Source organism: Orbicella faveolata, unplaced genomic scaffold, assembly GCF_042242905.1.
Source record: "Orbicella faveolata isolate gen_17 unplaced genomic scaffold, um_ofav_v1 contig_3, whole genome shotgun sequence".
Lineage (NCBI taxonomy): Eukaryota > Metazoa > Cnidaria > Anthozoa > Scleractinia > Merulinidae > Orbicella > Orbicella faveolata.
In genome coordinates this window covers 20,680,634-20,705,867 of record NW_028301558.1, presented here as the reverse complement: position 1 = coordinate 20,705,867, position 25,234 = coordinate 20,680,634, and the positions used below count along the sequence as shown (strand labels likewise).

Here is a 25,234-nt window from a genome sequence, read left to right as displayed (position 1 = left end):
CCACTTGGTGTAAAGACCTGTGAAGGTCTTTTTTCGGTGTACTGTTGTAGAAAACGCATTTTGATGGCGTTTGATGAGGACATCTAAGAATGGGATCTCTTGGTTTTCTTCGAGTTCTATAGTAAATTTGATATTGGGATGCCTGTTGTTGAGGTAATGTAGAAAACTTGTAGCTTTGTCCTTATTGTCAAACAAGGAGAAAGTGTCATCTACATATCGAAACCAAATGGATGGACAGGCCACTGTATTACTCACGCACTACTCCTCGAAATGGCACATAAAAATGTTAGCTAAAACAGGACCCAATGGTGACCACATAGCAACACCATCAACCTGATCATAATATTGTCCGTCATTTCTCATTTTTGTGTCGTCCGAAAACTTCCGAGGATTTCTGAATATTACCCGAACATCTCCGAAGATTTCCAAAGATCACTTGTGTACTTCCGAAGATCGCCCGAACACTTCCGAAGATTTACGAAGATCAGCCGAAGATCTCCGAAGATCACTTGAACACTTACCAGGATTTCCGAAGACTTGTGACAATCTCCGAAGATCACCAGATATTTTCGGAGCTTTCCCAAGTTTCGGAAGATCGAGGGCCCAGTCTGTTTTTCTTCAGAGACAGTTGCTGTAGTTTTCCTTGCAAAGCTGTATTACCTCACAAGCTACGAGCTATTCAAAAAATTCCTCTGACAGCCAAATTGGACTTGGCCTGCGGCCTCGTCCAATTTTGGCTGTCCTCGGAATTTTTTTCATTCAATTATTTCCAAATTGGACAGCATGTAGTCCTATTACATATACAAATCGCATCTCTTTCAGGGGATTTAATTACTTGGTCAAGCGTTCAATACTAAGTTTAGCAATGGTGATCAGAAAAGAAGCGGTCGCTAGAAAGCCGCACTTTCTTTGTGGTAACCGTCTCAAACAAGGATAACCTCATGACTTCGAGGTGCCAGATCTCCTTATGTATTCTCTTACAGCTGAGTTTTTCACTATTTCTTAACAATGCCGGTGGGCTTTAGCTTTAGTTTTCGCCTCTCTAGCTGGACACATAAATGACATGTGACCTATGGACCACTGTTTACAGACGATCCATTTTTTCAAGTTGAGTGGCTCATAGCCACTTTGATAAAGTATTTAAGTGTTCCATAGAAACATATAATATAATGGGACTCTTTCTTGATAAAATGAATCTAAAAATGAACTTATTATGCGTCTATCAGTGTTAAGCTCGAGGAGAGGGGATCCCAGGCATAAGTGGGGCATTTGATTCCTCTCCCTACCCTCGGAGAATTTATTAAGATTCTGGGCTCCAGTCTAGGGGCATTTAATTTTTTTGCGAAGAGGAAATGAACAAAATCACATAATCACATATGCTCATCTGTGCGGCCATCTTGAAATAGAACACGGTTGTTTTGGAGATAAGCACTCGTTTTCAACGAGTAAAAAAACTACCTCTTTCGTAAATACCTCACTTTGTGGATTGCGTAGAGTTTTAATGTTAAGTCTTGTTTTTGTCAGACAATCAAGCGTTGGAATTCTAATATTTCATCCATTGACAGCAAGAAATTATATTATACCTTTCTTGAAAGGAACAGACCCCTGATCTTCATTTACCCCTTTTCGGGCCCTACCGTAGGGATTTTGACCAAAAATTCATCTGTAAAGTCAAATGCCCCACATATGCCTTGGGCTCCCACCTCGGGCTTAGCATTGATAGACGGATTATTCATTTAGCTCGCTATTTTATCATTTTTTTTAGATCCTTGTGGGACAATCAGATTGAAGAATTACCTGTCAATATCTTTCAGAATGTACCTGTAACATTCTCTTTGTAAGTTTAACAACAAATGTTTCACCACTCGATCCAGTGTGATCGTCTAGCTGAGCCAATAAGTCCTGGAATGGACATTTTTTAGTGACTGACGTTTCGACATGCAGGAGGAAACTAGCTACTTTTAGAATGAATTAGAAGGTTAGTCGTCATCCGATTGCACTACGTTTCTTTGTTGTTTAGCTTTCCGTGATGTCTGAGATTTTTTCTTCTCTGGAAGTCAGTTGCAACCAATGAAGAGACCCTATTTACATCCCATATAACCATTACTTCTACGACGAAGCTGCTTTATGATGTTGACGCAAGCTTTTTATATATATATTAATATTCCTTATTGATCTTAAATTTTATCTAAATATTCTCAATTACGCTGCTGGTCCACGACTTAAAGTGAATTAAAATTTACTATGATATGCCACAATTCATCATAGAACAGAGGGCAAAAGACTGAAAAACTAAAGTGAAAAAGACAAAAAAAGAAACAAAAAAAAAAACAGTACAATATGGTTTATTTGATCTGGCTCCAAGGGATCTTCGAAATTAAAAACAACAGCAAACTTGTAATTTAAAGTCCTAATTAATCTAGGTACCTTCATGAAAGCCTTTTTATAAGCTAGAGAACTGCAAGACTTTGCAGATTCAAGAAGAAGGCAGTTTCAAGACTTGGCCGTTTGATAGAAAAATAAGCCTAGAAGCGTAAGCTTCCTGAAAATTACACTATGAATATTTGACATCTGCCTTTTGGCTTGCGAATGAATGTGAGAACAATTTACAAGACAATGTCAATCATTCAGAACGATTAATCATGTACATCAGATGCGAGAAAACACTTGGTAAAAGTGCAAATTAAGAACCTGAATGTCTTTTCTGAACCAACAACACCCTCATAGCTTTAAACTACAAACAGAAAGTCTGAAAACAAAAACGTGTTGTAAAAGTAACCGTAATTTTATTCTAAGTTCTAACAAATAGACCTTTCCCGCATTCCAGCAAACAGTGGCACCTAGTCGAGGTCAGGGTGGACAAAAACACAGGAAACGTATGAAAATGTCCACCCGAACACCTCTTTGGTGCTATTGTTCGTACGCACTGAAGTGGAATGCGGGAAACGTCTATTCTGAACCATGCCAGACTTTGTTTAGTCTACCTTCATAATCGTTGAGTGCTTTCCATGCATTATCGATTTCCATGTAAACTGCAACAAATATTTTAATCTACAAAGAGTTCAATTTCTCTTGTGTAATATTACTCTTGTTTAAGCCTTGTTTAAGCCTCATCTTAATTTTTTTCAGGGATTTGTCTAAGAATAAGCTAACTTCCATACCAGATAATGCGTTTTCTGCGTGCAAGAATTTAACGCAGTTGTAAGTTAAATGAATTTTGAATTTGTGGTTTGTTTGTTATGAATTCCAGGGAGATTAATTAGACTAGAACTTGACGGTAACATATATGGAAAGTTTAATTTTGTTTTAGAATGTATGATACAGACATTGAAGCTAAAGAGCTAGTCCAATTTAGGTTGCAGGACAGTTGAGGAAAAGTAATGCAGTGTTTTCTTTTTCTTAAGGATGCTCAGCTTTAATTTAATCTCCCAAATCAACAATCGCACCTTTGCTGGGCTCAAGAATCTACGGATACTGTAAGTGACTGTTGATTTTGTCAACTGGTAATTAATAACGAAGAAAACTTTTTAGGTACTTTGCAATTTTTATGAATTCTTTTATCGTTTCGATTCTTCAAGCGAAGTGATAAAATGAATTGATCACTCACCTTGGTACCAAAATATAGTCGATGTCTGTCTGTCTGTCTTCCTGTTTTTCTGACCCTCTGTCTCTCTTTCATTGTCTCTCTGTCTTTCTGTCTTCCTGTATGTCTGTCTCTGTGATTTTATGTGCACCATACCACGGGAATGTATGTTACAAACACTGTAGTACAAAGGCCAAATGTTTTCTGTTTTTTATTTCTGCGTTTTTGCTTGTCTCGTAGGATGATAATGAACAACCACCTGTCTATCATCCCTGGAAACATTTTTGCTGGTTGCCCAAAGTTAGAAATGCTGTAAGTAATCTTAGGCAAGATGCAGACAATATCACGATTCATTCTAAAGTTGAAACAGACATGCAACGTTTGATGAGCAAAATTATGCAAATAGGAGGAAGGAGCAGTTACATTTACAACCCTTTAATTTTCGTTTCGAATTAACAAATTGACGTCAGTTTTTTATGCGTCTGTCCTCTTATTGATGATAAATTGCGTCATAACATTGTCAAAGTGGCTGTGGAACCACAAGCCGCAGGCGAGTGGTTTCGCAGTAAACTTTGACAATGTTATAACGAAATTTATCATCAATAAGAGGACAGACGCAGAAAAACTGACATCAATTTGTTTTTTACAATAACAAGACCCCAAAATGGTCAAATGCCGAGAATAAAAGAGAGGAAAAGACGCCGTAAACTTGCCGTGAACAAAAATAAGTGATCTTTATTCAAAATGACGCAAACATTGTCAATAGCTTTTCTCGCATTTTGATTGGCAACTTAAAAAAGTTCGTACAATCTCATCGGTTAAAAAGTTGACAGTTTGAGAGCTGAAAGTTGAACTTGAAAGCTTGCATAAATTAAAAATTTATCGCTCTGTACTCTTATTGATGATCAAAATGAGCCAATCAGCGCGCGAGAAATTAGACAGTTATTGTAAAATTATTTCTTGACGGTCTTGACGGTCGAAGTTGGGATTATTAGGCGTCTACAATAAGAATTGCTTGGTCTTCTTTGGCTCGATTTAGACGATACACCTTGCCCGCGCTGCTTTTTCCCAACACGTCATGCGAAAATCCCATACAACTTTCATCACTGGCCATGTTTGTGCCTACAATTTTCGTAGGATCTTAAAACACGTTTTAAAATGTTTTGACATTTTTGTGTCATACGTATATACCAAAGGCACCAGCAAGTTCTTGGCTTGATTTACAGTTTGTGCTGTATATTTTTTGCAAGTTTGTGCAATGTGAAAACGTTGTACATACCGTGAAACATGAACTGATCAACATGACACGAGCGTGGGACAAAGAAACAATCTGATTCCCCAACAGGAATCGAACCCTCATGGAGAGCAACGTCATTTAACTGAGTTCATGTGACAGACGTCGTGCATACTGCCAGGATCAGTACTGTCGAAGTCATCGTGAGTGTAATAAGTGAATAAAGATGCTGATCCTAGCAGTATGCAAGACGCCTGTGACGTATAAAATCAGTTAAATCACCTTGCTCTCCATGCGTTCTCGTAGCTTAGTGGACAGAGCACCCGCCCGGTGTTCGGGAGGCCACGAGTTCGAGTCTTGTCGAGGATTCAGAGTTTTTCTTTGTCCCACACTCGTGTCATGTTGATCAGTTCACTTTTCACATTTCATCACCGAGCTTAAAATTCACCATATTCATTCACTTATCACACTCACGTTGTACATATCGTCTAAACTGACCCTTAGAGATGATAGATCTATCAGCTAGCTAAAATATTTCCCAAAAATGTCTGGCGTGATCGTCTGGACTGGAATAGTCCCAAAATGGACCGCTGTCGGTGATTGTAGTTTCCACAATGAGTTATCTTGGGAATAATCTTGACACTAAAGGTTACCTCTGTCTCAGAAATAGATGAAATGTTACAAAAAAGCCATTTCCAGCTCCCTGCATGTCCCAATTTTTCCTGGCTGTTTTCTTGGTTTGATTTCTTTCGTTTTTAGGTTCCTTCATGGAAACCGAATCAAACGTATTGATGGTAACGCCTTTCGTGGCCTCAGTAGACTTGAAACATTGTAAGTCTTCTTAATGAACTGGTAGCATGAGAGCAATTACTTAATATATCGATATATCGATATACTATAACGCCTTCCAAACTAAAATGTGGTGTTCCAATTTGATAAAATTCAGAGTAAATACTAAGAACCACTTCAAAAATGGCTACTTTTTCGGTGTAAAATAGAAACCTGTCTCGGAGAAAAGTTATTTTTACGTTGCAGGCTTGGAAGTTCCGTTGGAAATGAGTGCAAAATTGGCCTAAAGTGAAACGTGGAGCTTAGACGGAAGTCTATGATTGCCATTTAATTCCAAAGACGATTTTTGCAATATACTAAGAATCTTAAACTGGTGTTAAAACTCAGAGGAAAAGTTTCCCTGTTTGCAAGGAATTAAAAAATTCTTCCAAGCAATTTCCTATTCTTTATTTGAATTGAAATGAATGTTTAAGTCACGCATAAGACACCAAATGATTTTTTTGAATTTCTTGTCTCGAGAGGTACCTCCATAGAAAACGATTCAAAATTTCTGATCCCCAAACAACACAAGAGAGGATTCAAAATTTCAAATCCCCCAAAGAACACTAGAAAGGGTTCAGAATTTCTGATCTCCCAAAGAACATTAGAAAAGGTTCAGAATTTCTGATCCCCCGAAGAACACTAAAAAGGGTTCAGAATTTCTGATCCCCCAAAGAACACTAGAAAGGGTTCAGAATTTCTGATCCCCAAAGAACACTAGAAAGGGTTCAGAATTTCTGATCCCCTAAAGAACTCTAGAAAGGGTTCAGAATTTCTGATCCCCTAAAGAACTCTAGAAAGGGTTCAGAATTTCTGATCCCCCAAAGAACACTAGAAAGGGTTCAGAATTTCTGATCCCCCAAAGAACACTAGAAAGGGTTCAGAATTTCTGATCCCCCGAAGAACACTAGAAAGAGTTCAGAATTTCTGATCCCCTAAAGAACTCTAGAAAGGGTTCAGAATTTCTGATCCCCCAAAGAACACAGGAGAAGATTCAGAATTTCTGATCCCCTGCAAAACCAGTGTTACATCCAATGTAGCCACATTAAATCATAACATTGAAGACAGGGTTTAGATCTCGCTGCCTGCCTGAACAATGTCTAATCAAAATATTTTTTCTTGATAACAATATTCAATTAGAAATTTTATACAAATATAGCATAATTCTTAACAGATTCCATACACTCAGATTATACTGAGAGAGTGATGAAGAACAAGTTTCTTCACAGCAGTCTATTAATATAAGTAACTGTAAACATCACACATTGTATTACAATGATCTATGCACTTCAAAATTACAGTAGCTGTAAGTCTAAAAAAACAATATCAAACAGTACCTAAGAGGATAGGAAAGTTCAGAATTGACCAAAAAAGTGAGATTACTCAAACTGCACAACTGTAGGCATAAATGCAGACTCCACTTTCTCTGTCGGAGTTAGCTCACCTTGTGTGAAGGAAAAATTTCTAACAATTTCTGTTTAACATGGAAACAAGGCACCTCACTGTTATCAAACAAAAAGAGCATTCAGGAACACTACAGTACATTACAGGGATGACAATTAAGGACTGCAATTTACATGTACATTTAAATTTGCAGTTGATACATTTAAGTGGGTCGATGTACTCTACATACATGTATACAGTATCCTCCAAAAACCTGTTGTCATATAGCAGCGGCCATGGACTTTAGCTTTGCCCAACATGTTTTTACATCTTCAATCTAACTTTTTGAGTGGGCTACCAGTTCATTCACACTTCAGTTACATAACCAGTTTAACCATGCTCAAAGGAGAAGGGTGTGGGTAAAATTGTTTTTATAAAGACCTGACAGATATGGATGCAAGTATTGTAGCTAATGCTACAAGCAATTCTATTCTTTCTTCTTTAATTTGGCACACTCATCTTGGAGATGTTTCCTGCTAGCTGGCAATAGTTTGCTGTCCTCAGTTAAAGAAGCCCTCCCAAAAACGATCATATCTTATTACTAGTTTATTACTAACTTCATGCTACTTGCAACTATCTCATTCCTGGTTGACGGATGAAAATCTCTATCTTTTTTCTATCCAAGAGGTTTTGTAGATAGAGGATAGCTATCTTTGGCATGGCTTAAAGTTAACTAATATCTATCCATCAGATAGTTAGGAAATGGATAGACTAGCTAAAAACTAGCTTCCTGTATAGATATTCAACAGATACTTAGATGGCCTAGCTATCCACTAACTTGTCTATCCAAAAGCCACCACTACTGTAGTAAGCCAAAAACTAGGCTATCTGAAGACTAGTCCTTATATTGAACAATAAAACACTATCCTATCTGAAACCTACCTCTGCTGTAGTTAGTACAAAGATAGCCTATCTGAAAACTACCCATCACTCATATCGCACTGTGATAACCTACCCAAAAGCCAGAGATAGTAAAAAGATAGCAGCCAATCTAAAAATTATCCATCACTCATGTACACGTAGCACTTTAATATTAACCTAGCCAAAAGCTTTCTTAGACACAGGTGGTGAAAATATAGCTAACTATTGAAAACTCTTCATTACTCATTTATATTGAACTTTGATACCTGCTCTTCAAATCCTAAACCTAAGTGAAATCTCTGTATTTACATAGGAAAATGTATAAATAACTCATAGTTTTATTTAAACCTGCTACAGTTGTACATTAAAATTTAATACCAAAAACTAGGCACATCCAGATGCAAAAGGAGGACAAAATCTGGCTGGAAATGAGTTTCCATTATGTTGCGATTTATCACAAAACTTACTTAAATTTAACATATATCTTTCAAAAATCTTGTTTGAAACACTTCTCAGCTACTTAAATTGGAGTCTAGTAAATGTTTACATTCTTCAGTAAATTTTCATGAAATGTAAACAGATTTCGTGACCGGAAAAGCACAAAATATTCTTGAAATGAATTTCAAATTTCAATTACATTAATTTCTTCATGAAAGTATTTTTTTCAATTAATTTTATCCATGAATCATGTGTTTTTCAAATTATGGTAAGCTTTATGTACAAATTTCTGGAAGTGGTTAAAAGTAATCTTCCATAACCTAGCTGTGAATTACATCTGCTGTTCTAAATAACCTCTATTTGCATAACGAAATGCCAAATTATAAAAAAACCTTTGAAATACTGCCCAATTAAAGAGAACTTCAACCACCCTAATGAAAATAACATCAGTCTTTTGCAACTCAAGTAATAAGTGGGAAACAAAAGGTCTTGATAATGTAATATGCACATCTAACATAACCTCAAGAGTACCACCATCAACCTGAAAATCAAAAAGGTGAAGGGTGTTGCTTTTTGATATCTTGTGTTTTAGTTGTTGTATAATAAATACATGTATGCCCACTTGATCCTAGACAAGATATACACTAGCTATATGAAGTATATGTAAACTACATGAGAGAGCTCGCATTTATTGCACTTATTGTACTTTTACAATGAATGATTTTCCCAACGCGAAATTGTTTGTATATTGTTGTGTTGAATACAGTTGCTTTCATAACTCCTTTAGGAAATGAACATTTGCATTCACGAAATCAACAAGACTTAACAGTGTGTTAAAGCATCTGCATCTTCTGTAATCTTCCACGATCAATTTAACCGGCCAGAACGTTTCCAGTATTTCAAGAACCTTCACAAATTATGCAAGAAAATCAGTTTACCTTGGAAAGCTGCAGGGACCACAAGCTTTCTGTAAACCTGACGAGTGTAAGAGAAACCGCCAGCTGCTGGCAAATAGTTTGATTGCCACACTGTTTTGCCGACGAAACTTCATACTTTTCCACCTTTACTGGGATTTGACTCAACTGGAATAACAACGGACATCTGTAAACAATTTGTGACTGCTTTCCAACGTAGAGCAAGGCTATAAAATAACAGAGAGCTTTGTTATCGAATCCTAACAACATTCACCACGATCTTTGCCCGCCATTTTGCTGTTTCCATCCGATCCCATAATCCTTCGGTGAATCTGATAAATGAATACTTTTGACCAGCAGATTCCCTTTCCAAAGGAGTCAGTTATTTGCGCGCAATTTCGAATCCAACATTGTCAATAGCAGCAAGAAACATGGAATGATTTGTCCAAGTTCAAATGAGTATCTTGATTGCTTCGGTGAAAGAAAGGAAAGTCGCAGAAAAGTAAGTATATCATAATTGTTGCTCAACATTAAAGTTAGCTGCTCAATCTTTGAATCGAAATCAATGTTGTGGCTGAAGAAATTTCGTTGTTATATTTATTTCGCGATCACTGAAACACAAGAAAAACGTTTGTTCTCCTGATTTTATTAGCACCCGTAACGAGGAAACTATTCACACACATTTCCTATGTATGAAATGCTTGCATAATAGCTTGTTAGTGTGCTTTTTGAAGAGGTAACTTAAAGTTTACACTGAATTGATTTGAAGCTACAGATCACGCTCGATACACTTCACTACCGCATTGCCTACATACTGCTCTTTATTCTTTACAAAAGAATACACTCCCGATCAATTGATTAATGAAAAACAATGTTAATTCTATCGCTATTTATAAAAATATTTAGCTTCAATTGCTTCATTGCAGAGCAGAGGGAAAAAAAAGGCAAGAATAGCGGCCGTCAATCCGAAACGAACACATTAAAGCAGAAAACGGAGGTGGCCCAGACGGCAGCTGAGTCCTGATTAAAATTCTTGTTATCTTTGATGTGAACTTTAAATAACAGCTTGTAATTCTAGAGCCTAAATTCATATCTTTTTGAATTGAAAATAAAACCTTTCACTGTCCGGCATGAAACTGCAATTTTTGTCTCGATCCTTTGGCGTGGTTTTAAATCGTTATAAATAATGACCTATCTGTGAATATTTCATTTGTGTACTTTTCTGATGCCCTTTGCTCTGTGATCCATTTTGTCTGTAATGTGTTTAAAGTTACTATCCAATCGTTACTTTTTAGCTATCAGACATCTAGTTAATTTCTTGTGAATTATAAATAGACGGCTATTTCTGTCCTGTCACCTGATAAGGGGGATCAGAAATTCTGAATCCTTTTAAGAATTATAGGTAGATGACCGTTTTGTTCTGATAAGTTATGCACTGGGGGATCAGAATTTTTGAATCCCTTTAAGTCATGTGGGATCAGAAATTCTGAATTGTTGTAGAATTATAAATCGACAGCTCTTTCTATCATGTCAGCAGATTTGGTGGGGGAGGGGGATCAGAAATTCGCAATACTTTTAGAACCATGAACAGATAGCCGTTTTTGTCCCGTGAAGTGATGGGGATCAGAAATTCTGAATGCATTTAGAATTATAAGTAGATGACTGTTTTGCTCTGACGGGTTGTGGACTGGGGATCAGTTTTTTGAATCTATTAAAGTCTTGGGGGATCAGAAATTCTGAATCCTTTTAGAATCATAGATAGATGACCGTTTTATTCTGATAAGTTGTGGGCCGGGAGATCAGAAAATCTTAATCTCTCAAAAAAGGAAAGCGCGATGGGTGCACGATCTTTTTTACATTAAATTGTACATTTTGGTGAAATTGGATGTATTGTCCCTGGCGGACTCAACTGAACACTTCTTTTTCTCCTTCCAATAAGCCAAAACCTTTCGGAAACACAAACTTTTTCCGCATCAAATACCAGTACCCTTCGGAATTGTTCCAAATTGGAATGCCACATTTTAGTTTGGAAGGCGTTCTATACAATTGCCCTTCTTGTTAGGAATTCAGTTGGGAATACAATAAGACCTCTCTTTGTAATCGGGTATCAGTTATCTTCCCAAATATAAGACAGGAGTTCCACCAGATCCGAAACACAACGCATTCGGTCTGAAAAAAGAGTAGTTCAATTTTGCTCTGGAATTTATTTTATTATTAACCTTTTTGGAAATGTTGAGTCATTTCTCAAGTATGACGGAACTGACATTTAGAGTAAATCGAGATATTTTCTAGCCTCAAATTAAAATTTTGTTCCATTTTGGGTACTTAAGAGTTATGAAGTATCTGCGCCTTCTACAAATGTAGTTGAAAGACAATACCAATAAAAATAAGCAAAATCTAGAAACACATCGATATTACCGGGCATAATGGAACCGATACCATTTTAAGGATTGTTGCTTTGCCCTTACGACAGCTCATCGAAGTGTACCATTGTGTTTATTGTCGTCGTGCCATAATATAAGTTGTGTATTCAGTAATGTTGTCACGCTAGCTACATTAATGTTTTAATGTTTTGTTTTCAGGACACTATTTGACAATCCTCTGCAGTTACTGCCGGTAAAGATATTTGACGAAATGTCATCCAATGTGACCTTGTAAGTACAGAGATAACAAAAGTAAATTAATTATAAATTAATTATATAATCAAATTATCATTTTTCTGACCAGAAGCCTATTTTTTCAGTGAGGCCTTTTTTACCTGATTTTTACCATCGTTACTAAACATACCTACTAGATCACAATTATGTTCCGTAGACAGTTCTCAAAAGCAATGTGCTGTCGGAGAAGCCACAAAAAATTGAATTTAATAAGGCTATCAGTGCTATCGTACATGGTCTAAGATTTTAATGCTTTTTAGTAAACACTCAATCTCGGGTCATCGGTCGTTGAAAGTCGGAATGATGATCTTCTCTGGAGTTCCTGGGGCGACGTTTGGTGACGGCTAGGTATTGCCAGCTGTACAGCTTAAATGACATAACCTGTTAAATTTCAGGGCTATTTCGTGCAAAAACTTCCAGAAGCTTCTTCCGGGGATGTACACTACTTTTATGTAAGTAGCAAACAAACTACAGGTAATGAACACAGTGACCGTGTTTACTAAAATTATTAAAGGTCTAAGGGCAGAACTATTAGTATTGCCCCAAACTGATCAGCCATAGATCAAGAGGAGATAAATAAATGAATAATATAGTAGACCTCTTTAGCTCGGGCGGTTTGTTTGCCCATTGTAGACCACGTGATGATACTCCTGAGAATTCTTGCTTTCAAATTTTTAAATAGTCGCATGTGCATGAATAAATAGTTTTAAGAAAGATAAAAGAAAAATTCTCTGGAGAATATCACGTGGTCTACAATGGGAAAACAAACCGCCCAAGCTAAAGAGGGCTATTGCAGCATATATTTTTGTTAACATAATATCTAGTAAGACAATAGAGTTTACGTTCACGCGCTTAAGTATGTTTTGGGCGCGACATAGAGTCATTTTAGCCCGAGTCGCCAGGCGAGGATTAAAATAAGCACAAAACATATTTATGCTCAAGAACATGAACTCTATTACTATTATTATCACTTTGGAGGACATTGAGAAAATAAAAACTGAAAAAAATGACAACGAAACAGTCTGAACAATCACGCGCCCCTCAATGAAAATAAACAATACATCAAGCGAAGCATATACAGGCAAAAACTAACGATAGATAAATCCGACGTTTCGGCGACATCTTGGCGCCATTGTCAAGGGAAACTAATTAAATATGCGATTTCAAGAGTAACTAAGAGTTCAGAGTTTCTAATTTGCATAAGTTAGACAAAGACTTTAGCGCGAACTGAGTCTGATTGTACATTTAAACACGGTCGTAACTGTTTAATGAGTAACATCTCATTAATGAGACAATCAAACTTGTTGTGGCATTTTTTCAACACGCTAAAACAATTGCGAAGGTCATCCGGAATCCTGCCTGCGTGTCTATTATCATAGTGATTGCGTACTGAGCGAAGCTGCCTAGAAATTGCAAAATCTTGCCATTTGAGTTTCCAAAAGTTGTAAAAGCTTCTCGATTTTGATTGCCTCCTTACATCGTAGGATTTTTTGATTTCTTTTCACTTTTCATTGGTTTATTTCAGCGGGCTAAAGTACATTTTCAAGTTAGCCCCCCCAAATTCTCCATTTTAGCCCACAAAATGCGCCACAATGCCCGACAAAGTGATAATAATTCTAGATAGTACTTCAATACCTCTTGAAATAAGACTATTCTTGGGTTTCATGTGAGGTCACGAGCTTTGCTCAAATCAGTGTCCGCCATGTTGGTGTCCCTCGGGTGTCAAATTTATGCTAATAATAGTCAATTTCTACGGTGAAGCTTCTCTATTATCGCTCCATTATTTCGCCAACTACGTTTATATCCAGAAAGAAAAAAACGATGAAAGTACCGGACATTCACCTGAAGGTATCCCAGTGCTCTCTGAGTATGCCAAAAGCTTAGAGAGGCGAGTTAAGGAAAGATATTCGCAAAAGGTCTCGGTCATCGGGGTTGACCCTGCAAGCATAATAGCCAAGCAGTTCAGTCCAGAATGCTTGCTTCCTGTGGATGTCTCGGACTTGCTGAGTTACCTCCTTCTTGAGACTAGCTTCTACACCAACAAGCAGTTCAAGGCGTTCAAGAGTCTTGAGGCGTTTAATCAAATGCTGTCGGGATTTGTAACTTCAGTTGTAGGCAAAGTAATCGCCGGGAAGTATGTCGTGGGAGCAAGTGTTCGGCATTCACATTTGGGTCATTTCCGAAAACGATGGGACTATTTTGTCAGTCCATTGCTTGGGATGCAAAGCTGCGCTGGCTGAGTCGTGCTCACATATCGTGAGTGTTTTATTTTATTTAGAGGCAGCTACACGAATTCTTTGGAAGTTCGCTTGCACACAGGTAAAATGCTCATGAATTTTGCAAATATATGTCAGTTAATTGCCGGATGCGAGGGCTAAGGACATCGATTTTTCATCGGCTAACAAGCTCAAAGAAAAGCTCGACCAGAAAATTGAGGATCTTCAACAGCGGCAAGCCTCGAACCATGCAGCAGCTTCTAGTTCTGGGACTGCTACAGCCGGCACCACAGCGCATGCAGCGCGCATCAACGCCTTCCAAAGGGGAAATGCTCAGCTTTATGCCAAACTCAACCAGTGCAAAATTAAAGCAATAGCTTTAAGTTTAATTGATCCTTTTGCTGACCAATTTATCGACCAACGCCGCTCTGTTCCGGTAGTTTCAGAGCGAAGTGTTTGCTACAAACTCGTTCACTCTCTAGCACTCTCTTGTTTGTAGCGTCGCCGCGATTCACCACAGAAATCCACTCGTTTCTCCTCCTAGTAGTGAGTTCCTCGTATTCTTCCCCTTGATTTGTAATAATCTTAGGTATACGAAAAAACCCTAACCCTTTATGATTTCTACTTTTGCTCGAACAGCCCACAACAACGCATAAAACCATCCCTTCTTTGGATACGGTTTGTTTACGCTTGAGGGACACCAAGATGGCGGATAGTAACCGTTGCTAAGCTATTGGTCACGCGGGTGAAACCCAAGAATTAGTATAGGTAATCGCATGGGCCCGAGGGCAATTAAGGATTAATTTCACGCGTGCTTTTAAAGTTTTCACAGAATTGCCCGAATCCTTTTGCTTTTTCACCAAAAGACTGCGCTATGCTGCATGTCGACTTTCTTTCACGTTAAAATGAAATAATTGCATTTAGAACAAACTCAGAAGCGATGTGTTTCAGAAATTCCTTTTCAAAATCCGTTTAAAGCTTTTTGAATCAGGAGACCAACTTAATAACAGGCGTGCTAATCATGTCCTCTTGATTACCAAAAGTGCCCTCGTAATTAAGAAAAAATGCCCTTTGTCTCAGCCAATCAGGACTCAGTAATTTTGCCCCGCACAGTGTATGTGATAAGAAATCTAAGCGTCTGTCCTTCAATAGATGATAAGTAAGAACCAACCAAAACGCAAGAATTATTCGACGTATTATATAGTGACTAATCATAGCGTTCCTAGTGTATGTAAGAAACAGAAATTATGTACCGTGTTCCTATCGAGATATAGCAACACAAATGGAAGTTTGGGAGAACGAGAAATATTATGGAAATACGAGCCTAAAGGGGAGTTTTTCCACAGTTTTTTCGAGTTCTCCCGAACTTCCAAGGAAACACGGAGAACAGGTTTTCATATTCGTTTAGAAAATTCCGCGACGACAGAAAGAAAACAACTTGTTAATTTGATCATCAAAATATAAATTATCTTAGTTTGCACCATTATTACGTCAACAGCTTGTGCTAGTTTTGTGTTTCTATCAAATTTTAATATAAACCTAGTAGCTTTCTATCACGAATGCCGTTCTCTAACTGGCCACGCTACTCGCTACCTATTCTGTTGTAGCTAGTGAGTAGCGTTGCAGCGAGCGGTTGTGGACAAAATGATGGCCACTTCTTTGTCTTCTTCTTCTTCTTCTTCTTCTTATTGTTCCTCTGCCAAGTTACCCCACCTCTTTCATCGCTGAAGATTCTTCTGGAAGTTCGTTAAAAGAAAATAAATAAATCATCTGGCAAATGTGCAAATTAAGAAATAAATAAACAGGAAAATAAATAAATCAAATCAAATCGTAAATGCAAGTAGTGAATTTCTAAACGAGTCCAAGCTCGACAGGGCAACAATTTCCTTAGGCAACGAATTCCATTTGCTTATTGTGCGTGAAGAAAAAAGAGTACTCGTGGTAATTGGTTCTTGAATGTGAAACTTTATATCCGTATGAATTTAAGTGCCTGCCAGCCCTACGCATGGAAGATAGCTCTGGCATTCCATCTGCAGCCACTAGACCATAGTGTAGCTTATACAACATGCATAGTCTAATTACTTTCCTCCTGCTTTGAAGAGATTTCCATTCCAGCTGATCAAGTATTTCTCTTACACTAGCGGTAAGATTGTACTTCTTAAATACAAAGCGTGCAGTTCGTCGTTGTTCAGTTTCTATTTTCCCGAAGTTTATTTGTTGTTGCTGCATAAATAAAAAAAATCACTTCTAATAGGGGTCGAATTTAGCCAAAATAAGCTAATGTCTTGATCTTAAGAGCGTTCATTTGTAGATTTCCTTTTAGGGAAGCAAGTACTATTAGCTTGGCAGGTAATGTTATCAATATGACTGTTCCAACTGTTCACGAAATAGTAACACTCACAATCAGCGGCATAATTTATAATTATCGTGCAATAAACTGTGAAAAAGATCCCGCTCCCCCATTCAATGTTGCTTTTTTGTCTCTCAGATCACAGCAATTGCCGCAAAACATTGTTTGGGGGGAGGGGGGCTGAAAGGACAAGCTAGGAGGGTAAAAAGGGATCGCAGTGATGAAATACGGCGTTAAGAAGGTCAATGTGTCGACAATTTTGTCGCAGATTGTAGCACAAGCTGTTGACGTAATGATCGCGAGAGCAAAGAAAACGTACATTTTCGGATGACCAAAGTAAACAAGCTGTTTTCTTGCTTTCGTCACGGAATTTTTTAAAAGAAATAGTAAACGTGTTCTCTCTGTTTCTACCTGGTCATAGAAACTTTCGTGGAATTTTGGGAGAACGCGAAAAAGGTGTGAAAGCATTCGCTTGTCGGCTCGTGCAGTCCCACAGCATTTCTCGTTCTCCCAAACTTCCACTTGTATTTCTGTAACTCGAGAGAGACACGGGACATGTTTTTTATTTCTTAAGTATTGTATCGTACTTTATATAATAAGTCAAATTATTCCCGCATTCTGATTGGTTCTCACCTAGCATCTGTTAGAGGACAGAGGCACAGATGAGTCGATACTACAAACATTTAAAATGGCGGAAAATTTTGGGAATTTAGGTAATATTTTACGTGACTGGGCGAAGGAAAATGCAGAAAGAAGTGTTTTCGAGACTGTAAAAGGTATGAGAAGCAGGTATAAGAAAGAAGAGCTCGTTTCTTTAAACAAAAAGACTCAGACAGAATACTCAAGCAGTCTCAGTCGAACGAGACTAAACAAAACTCAAAATGGGTCTTGAAATAATTTCAAGGCAAGAAACCATGGCCTTGCTTCGAATTTAACAAAGAAACCCAATAAGCAAAATCTTTAAGACATTGATTTATTTCAAAACATCAATTTTCGGAATCTCAAAATAATTGTTTACTCTTTCTGGAAAGAAGCATCACAACACCTCTTCTTAAAATGAACCCATAAGTTTGCTTCCCGACGCGAATGGATTTCCACCCGGATAAATGGGCACGACCATATCCTCCCAATGACCAAACCCTCCAATTAGTTGACACTTCCAAGGTACCCCCTATTTCGTCACTGTGATCCCTTTTTGCCCCCTTAGCTTGTCCTTTCAGCTCCCCTCCCCCCCCCCCAAACAATGTTTTATGTCAAAATAGCCCTTTTCAAGGTTAATTTTTCTCATTTGCATTACAATTGCAATTGCAATGCAATTTCGGGCTAAAACTACGAAATAGCCCGAAATTGCCTAACATACATGCTAGATTTTATTGTAATGCAAATGAGCAAAGTCAACCGTGAAAAGGGCTATTGCTGTGACCTTGAGGTACAAACAAGCAACATTGATTGGAGGAGCGGGGTCTTTTTGACAGTTTATTGCGCGGTAAAAAGAGTGGTGTTATTTGGTGTACTGTTGAAAGACAATGTGGCAACCAATTATGTCGCTGATTGTGAGCGTTACTATTTCGTGAACAGTTGGAACAGTCATATTGATAACATTACCTGCCAAGCTAATAGTACTTGCTTTCCTCAAAGGAAATCTACATATGAACTCTCCTAAGATCAAAACATTGACTTATTTTGGCTTAATTCGACCTTTTTTAGAAGTGATTTAATTATTTATTTATTTTTTAATTTATCCAGCAATAACATGGGATCCTTACACCGAAATAAACTTAGAAAGCAGAATAATAGTAAACTTAGAATGCAGAATGAATTCTTAAGAAATGCCGGAGCAAGCTTGAATGCTTGATTTTTGAAATGCTCATGATCAGGAAGAAAAGTCTGAAGCTCAATACTCAAAGTGACTCTATTCACGCTAAAATCTTTGTGTAAAGACTTGCGATTTCCAAAGATTCTCTAAAAGTTGTCCCAAGGCTAGACGACAGCTTTCGAACATTTTACGAGAATTTCCGAAGATTCCCAAATTTTCCGAAAGTGTCCGGAGGTAACCGAAGATTGCCAAAAACTTCCAAAGAAAATTCCAAGATGCTTCGATCATACACTAACAAGTTTAAGTGCAGTTAAAGGGACAAGCCAAGTGGCCCATCAGGCTGGAGTTTATCCCGGTATCTGTTGCATGAAGCGAGTAAGAGTATTTCTTCTCTCCCCTGGATGGGATGCTAGTTCATCGCTACCCACTACGTTTGCCGGTACCCATTTATACACCTGGTTGGAGAAATGCTCTGTGAGAGTAAATTGTCTTGCCCAAGAGCACAACACAATGTCGCCAGCAATAGCTCGAACCCGGACCGCTCGATCCGGGGACGAGCGCACTAGACATAAGGCCACCGCGGCTCCAACTAAAGGAACAAAAACGATTTCAAAAATGATATCACACACATACGAATAAAACGGATATCTTACATGTTGGATACCGTTTCTATTCTCAGCGGTCTTAGCTCAGCCTATATAGGAGTTACCAAATTAGCATTTCACCACTTCGAACTAAAATTGTAAAAGATACACACCTAGATATCTCTCTCTCCATCTCTTTGGGGCTATTTCCGTTGACATGTATTTAGAACAAGTTTCTCAAGCGTCGGTCAACCCAATCGCCAACGTCATTATTACATTTATATGCTGTTCTGCTCCTACTGCTGCTCCTCTTGCAGCGCCTGTGGCAGCTCCTGCTGCTCTTCTTGCCATGGCTCCTGTTGCTCCTCCTGTTGCTCCTGTTGCGGCTCCTCGTGTCGCTGCTCCTTAATCCCGTCTAGCGCAGAAAACCAGGAGGTATTATTTTTAATTTTGTTTCTCCCTGTTTTCTATAGCAGCAGGCGTGTCACGGCTCCCTAGCTGTTGGCCTAGCTATTGTCGTTCTGTGTTGTTGTTTTGCTAGTTTTATGTTGCCCTCTGTTTGCCCTGTCGTTGTACATTTCGTTTTCATTAGCTCGAAAGCTATTTCCGCTCAAGCCTTTCGTTCCCTTGTGCTGTTTGTATTTTGTTTTGGCGGGTCCACATGGTTTTCCGGCTTGGTCATGCGACAAGTTAGGATTCTATATGGCTTTTGGTTGTTTGCATATGCTGTTTTGTATTTGTTTGAGCGATTTACGTTGTGGTCATGTGTCTAATTGGCATTTCCGTTTTCCTCATGACCTTTCGCTACTTTGGATATGCTGTTTTGTACTTGTTTCTTTATTATTATTATTATTATTATTATTATTATTATTATTATTTTAACTTTATTTTTATTGCAATACTACACTTTATGTAGTGTTATTAGCAATGTTGATTGGTATTGCAATTTGTTGGTAGTGATAGTGACGTAAGTAACTTTAACTTTGTAAAATTGTACACAATACAACAACATTTTTAACAGGAGTTAATTCTAAATAACAACGATATTACTAATAGGGAGAAAAAAATAATACAACTAACAGATGCAATACTAGTACTGCTACTAATACACTGTTCTAACAACTGACGAAAGTAAATATGAACGAAAAATACGGGGCAATGAAAAACTAAATTTATTCTCACCAGTCTTATCTCTGCGCATATTGACTTAGGGGCAATCGAACGCCGATAATTAAACCGAGCAAAATGCACAAAGGAAAGGAAAGTAGGCACACCCAAAACTCAGAGATAAAGAAATCCTAAGAAGAAGAAAACCCGAAACTAAAGTCCAAGTCCCACACTAGAAGAAGAAACAAAATATACTTTGAAGTTTTATTACGAAATCGAAGCAGCCGGGCGTTTAAAGAGTGGAATGGCAGAGGGAAAGCCAGAGCGAAATCCTTAAGCGATTAAAATCGCTGATATACCTTCGAAGATTTGACACTGACAGAGCAACCGTTGCAAGAGTGTCAGCCGGGGCTCTCGCCCTCAAGACATCAGCCAGCCTCATATAATAGGATACTGATGCAGAGTCTCCATCAAACGAGGGACATGCTATCCGCAAGAAAAGAGCCTGACAAAGGCGAGGGTCAACGCCCAATTAGTTCTAAAACTGTCTAACGTTTATCCCTCGTCGATATTTGCTTGTTTGAGAAAATCCAACCCACTACCATGCGGAGAGGTGGGGAGATAATCTGCCGCAGAACACTCCAGGTCTGAAAAAGGCCAGCGAGTAAAACGTTTGCTAAAGCAAAACCATAAGACTGAACGCAGGAAGTCGCCGGAAATGTGAGTATTATCAGGCGCCTTAAGCCGCCCATAGAGGAGTACCCAGATAATTAGCCCATGGGGTAAGACTTTGTGGCTTGGTATGCGTGCCCCCCCCCCCCTTCCTCCTCTCGCCATCCCCTACACACACTCACTGAGTATTGAGAGTTGGTGGAACAAAAAGCTAACACGCATGAGGGGGAACAGGCTGCAAAAGGGAGACAGAAAACCGTGAACGGAAGTAAGAGCGCCTCAAGGGAGGGCAGTTTTATGCCGCAGTAATCCGAGAAGGAATAAAATTGCTAACCCAGAGCGGGAAGGAAATGGTAGGAAAGAGCGAGGCGGAGAGAACGGAGACCCATAGCGATTGAGAGAAAAGCGCCTAGGCAAACACATACGTAAATAAAACGACGGGTGGCGCTGCTTTGTAAATTGAATGGAAACACATGATGGAAATTCAACTCGTGAGGCCGCAAAGAAACAACAAAAATCAAAATAATAAAACATAAAAATGAATCAAGGGCAGCAAAAATTACACCCTTGAAAAACAGTCATATGCAAAACAACAATAAGTCATGAGGAAAACGAAGATGTCGATTAGACTCATGACCAGAGCTGAAACCTTTTGGAACCGCTCAAATAAATATAAACAGCATTTGCAAAACAACTTACAACAAGTCATGATGAAGACGAAAAGCTCACAGCGGAAACCTTTTGGGACCGCTGAAACAAATACAAAACTATTCAATCATTGCTTACTACTTGGAAGATTGTACGATTACTCTTGTAAGTGCAAAATGTTCGACCATCCTCAATAGGATACCTTAATCAGGTTAGATGCAATTTAAAGATAGAAAACACGCTTTAATTATTACGGGAACACAAAACGCATTCCAACAAAAGTGGCACAAAATACTCCAGTCATTATAACTCCCTGATCTCTCCTTTGAACTTTAGTTTAAACCGGCAATTTAATTGAGTGATATTTGGTTTCTCCTTTTCATTTAAACAGCTTTGATTTCTACTTCTCATGGTTATCATGGCTAGCGGTATTGCTCGTGGGCGTGCGCCCACGACAGCGACGACTAGGGCTTTCCACAAGTTGCTCGGGATTTTCCAAAAAGTTGCCTGCAATTTCTCAAAACGTTGCTCATTAAAAGTCAAAAGTTGCTTTATGTAACGAAAGTTGCTCAAAAGTTGCTCTAAAAAATTGTTGCTCTCTTCCTTTATTTCGTCTGATGCAAAAGTACAACCAAAATTAAATTTCTAAGCATTTTTGTGCAATTTTGTGGCGTAACAAGCGTTGCTAAATAGCTTTGTTCTTAATTAAAATCAAACTAGAAACTAGCAGGCATACGATCGTGGTCCACGGCTTTATTCGTTGTTATTTTCAAGATTGTCTAGGGGACAGGACTTTCACTACACAGAGATCTAGAAACACAGCTTTTCCTTCGCGTCGTCCATATCAGCAACATGTTTACAACTCACGAGGTATCATCCTGGGTTCACTTGCAACGAAGGTCGCTCTACCGTAAAAACCATACAATTAGACCACCCGAGTTAGAGCACATGGTCTTCGAACACGGACGACGAAATCGCGCCAACGCAGCATTCTGATACAAGAATGAAATGGATCGGACTAAAAAATAAAGGACCATTTTCTTGAGGATAAATCATTCAGCTTTGTTCTAATATGTATTTTTTTCACAGTGGCCATTAACATGGCTAAAGAAATCATTAAGCGTTTCAGCCACTTCATTCTGGTCTCTGATAATTCTGTCATTTTCTTTGAGAACAATACTGCTGTTGTTGTAGTCTATGAATCACGGTACACTAAAACTTTCTTCCATCTGTATGTTTTTCTTTTCAGAGTTTCTTGAAGTGTTTTAAACATCTTGAAATGTTTAATTTCTTTTCCTCAGGGAATGTGCTCCGTCGGCGTCTTTCCATATAACCCTGTACGATGAAGAATTTCGTTTCCTGGCTAATCATCTTATTAATTCAGGCTTCATATGTTCTAAATGCGGAACGTCCATACCCAAACCTCACTACAGCTGCAACGTCTGTAGATTTCGCATGCCTGGTACCTATAGCAACCGTTTTTCTTCTTGTTTGAAATGTCCCGCAGGTAACTGTGAAGAGTTTTCTGATATATTAATTACATTCTATGCCTGAAAATGGCGTCAAAAACATAAAATTTTAGTATGACAAATGCCTTATGCATGATGACGTCATACTATCTCATTTCACCCCCAAGCACCAGTTTGAGAGAACAAGCATGAAAACGTTTCTGAGACAAACTCTTTAAGCCGCAAAGATAAAAAGCATAACTCGGTAAAATAAGCATGAAGGAGTCGGAACTTCGAAAAAAATCATGTGAACCATCATACTTGGATTAGATGAACTTTCACCATGCGTCGTACCCACGCATATAAGGCCTACATTTATTTAACTTTCATGCTAATCGACCCTCTTCATTGAAAACACGACACTCATTTATCTCGTCTCATTTTTTTGTCTCATCAGCAAAGGGATTGCTTTATCTGAGAGAAAACTGGAGAGCACTATCTTCCTATCCAGTGCGATTTTTCCACCTAATCTGTCGCAGATGTCTTGAAGGCCGTCACAGAAGAAACAGTTACCAGCTTATTTAAGAAACCAACAGACAAGGAACTCTGCTTTGAGTACTAGAGTTGCAGTGTATGTGTAGAAGACTTGCCAGTGATGGCTATTTGATGTAATTCTTCATAAAATTGAAATGCAGGCGTTTGTTTTGTTTTGTTGCTCTGTTTTATTGTCAGGCTAGCTAAAAGTTGCACCTAAAATAGGTTCATTGTTAATTAACTGCGAAAGTATAGTATGCATGGTGAGGATTTAATTTTTCGCTGTTATTTTCGTGTTTTGGCTAAAAAACAATCAAAGGTTTTGTAGAGAACAATATTCATCTTTCTCTAGAATTTTTATGCTGCTTTCCATTTTTCGTGCTAAAGACAGGACAATTTAAAAAAAAAAAAAAAACATTGTGCAATATATAGCAGTGACATCGTTCTTAGCAACGGTTTGATTGACCGTATCCAGGGATGCCTATGAGGACATATCGTCTTTTTACCCCTGCACAATGTTTAAGAAGACAGGTGTCCTACCTTTTTGAAAGCGAGTTATCTGAAACGTTTACCTCTCTACTTAGAGTGCTCGCTCAAAAGCTTCACTTTTCGTCACTTAAAACGTTTTACTTCAAGCAGTGCTTGTAGCCCTTTTCTTGGGTCATGTCCACACTTCGCCGGAAAAATTTCAATACGTCCACACTACACAAGCAGCAATCACCGGTAATTTTGAATTTGTGTTTGTGGAAAACTCGGTCAGAGAAATCACGCCATTATCGTGACGCTATCGTTTTGGAAAAGCTCCATTTTCAAAATGTTTTCCGTCCAATCAAAACCGAAAAGCTGGTGTTTTCAAATTTCCTTGGTTTGTAGAGCGTTTTCGAGAAGCTCCGTTTTTGTGACGGATGAATGTGGACAGTAGGCCTAACCTTAGCAAAAAAAAGAAGCGTTTTCAAATCCCTCCGGCGTAGTCTTTGCATAAATTAAGGGTGTGTTCGTTACGTTTATGTCAGTGCGCATTGAATGCGGAGAGTTTAATTATTTAAACTACTGTGCTGGTGTAAACTGTAACCTTTATATAACAGTGTTATTTCAGCTGTTATATTTATGAAACCTGAGAGACAAGCGGATTTTGTATTCTTTAGTAAGTTGTGCTAATTTTAACATTCTGTCAATTATAAAATTGTACTAATTACAACATTTGGCTAATTCTAACAGTGTGCTAATTATAACATAGTACTGCACGTACCCCATGGTCACCGTGAGAGATTTGCTGAATGCAGCTCCAGAGTTACCTTGCTATTTTGTGCTATTCTAGTTTTCTTTCTAGGAGAGTGCCCTCGACGCTTTTTCTTTAATACATATAACTTGAATAATCTCATTAGCCGACTTTCAACTCCTGTTTCTTGAAAAAAAGCACATTTTTATGTCAACAACTGAAAATGTACGGACAGATATAACGTAATGAAAGTCCAGTGTTTTCCTGTGCAATGTATGTATTGTAAGTAGAGAGCTCCTCTATAAAATACGATTTGTTAATATAGTATATGACAGCTAGCGCCAGTTTTCGTGGACTCGCAAGTTTTAAAATATAATTAAAATAAGTATATTTGACATCAAACTTCATGCTTAACATTTTCACATTTACGAGCAATATTAAGGCTATTTTTTAAAAGCTAATTTGTAAAAGTGTTGCTTTTTTTTTCAGTACGAATATTAGCCAATATTTCCAATTGCGTGCTCGTTTATCGTAAACAAACTCTGTGCGACCGATTCGAATTTTTCCGCTGATAAATAAAAATAGACAGCATTTATATTGCCGTATCTTGGTTCAGGTTTACTCTTGCAGATCTTGGCTTCAGAGAACTTTTTCCATCGATTCCATACGATATTCGACCTTG

At 38.2% G+C, this 25,234-nt stretch overlaps 1 protein-coding gene, 3 long non-coding RNA genes and 1 pseudogene across 4 annotated transcripts; 4 read left to right on the top strand and 1 right to left on the bottom strand.

Annotated features, from left to right (window-relative positions):
• The first annotated feature begins 1,765 nt into the window (after positions 1–1,765).
• LOC110067554 (uncharacterized) lies at positions 1,766–3,470 on the top strand. Its single transcript, XR_016209820.1, has 3 exons — positions 1,766–1,837; positions 3,130–3,201; positions 3,405–3,470. It is a non-coding gene; the product is annotated as an uncharacterized LOC110067554 (long non-coding RNA).
• A 3,365-nt stretch (positions 3,471–6,835) lies between these two features.
• Positions 6,836–9,464, bottom strand: LOC149106826 (uncharacterized). Its single transcript, XR_016209873.1, has 2 exons — positions 9,326–9,464; positions 6,836–8,928 (listed from the first exon to the last, which is right to left on the bottom strand). It is a non-coding gene; the product is annotated as an uncharacterized LOC149106826 (long non-coding RNA).
• Positions 9,465–9,657: 193 nt separating this feature from the next.
• Positions 9,658–10,443, top strand: LOC149106825 (uncharacterized). The gene is made up of 2 exons (XR_016209872.1): positions 9,658–9,803; positions 10,228–10,443. It is a non-coding gene; the product is annotated as an uncharacterized LOC149106825 (long non-coding RNA).
• A 1,780-nt stretch (positions 10,444–12,223) lies between these two features.
• On the top strand, positions 12,224–24,279 carry LOC149106823 (uncharacterized). Its single transcript, XM_089298188.1, has 3 exons — positions 12,224–12,410; positions 22,653–22,858; positions 23,257–24,279. The coding sequence occupies exons 1-3, from the start codon at positions 12,394–12,396 to the stop codon at positions 23,382–23,384; spliced, it is 351 nt and encodes a 116-aa protein (XP_089154314.1). The 5' UTR covers positions 12,224–12,393; the 3' UTR covers positions 23,385–24,279.
• On the top strand, positions 13,689–14,723 carry LOC149106824 (uncharacterized; annotated as a pseudogene).
• Positions 24,280–25,234: the final 955 nt, after the last annotated feature.

Coding starts and splice junctions, on each gene's coding strand:
- LOC149106823 (XM_089298188.1), top strand. Junction 22,859..23,256: donor TTGTTTGAAATGTCCCGCAG/GTAACTGTGAAG, acceptor TTGTCTCATCAG/CAAAGGGATTGCTTTATCTG.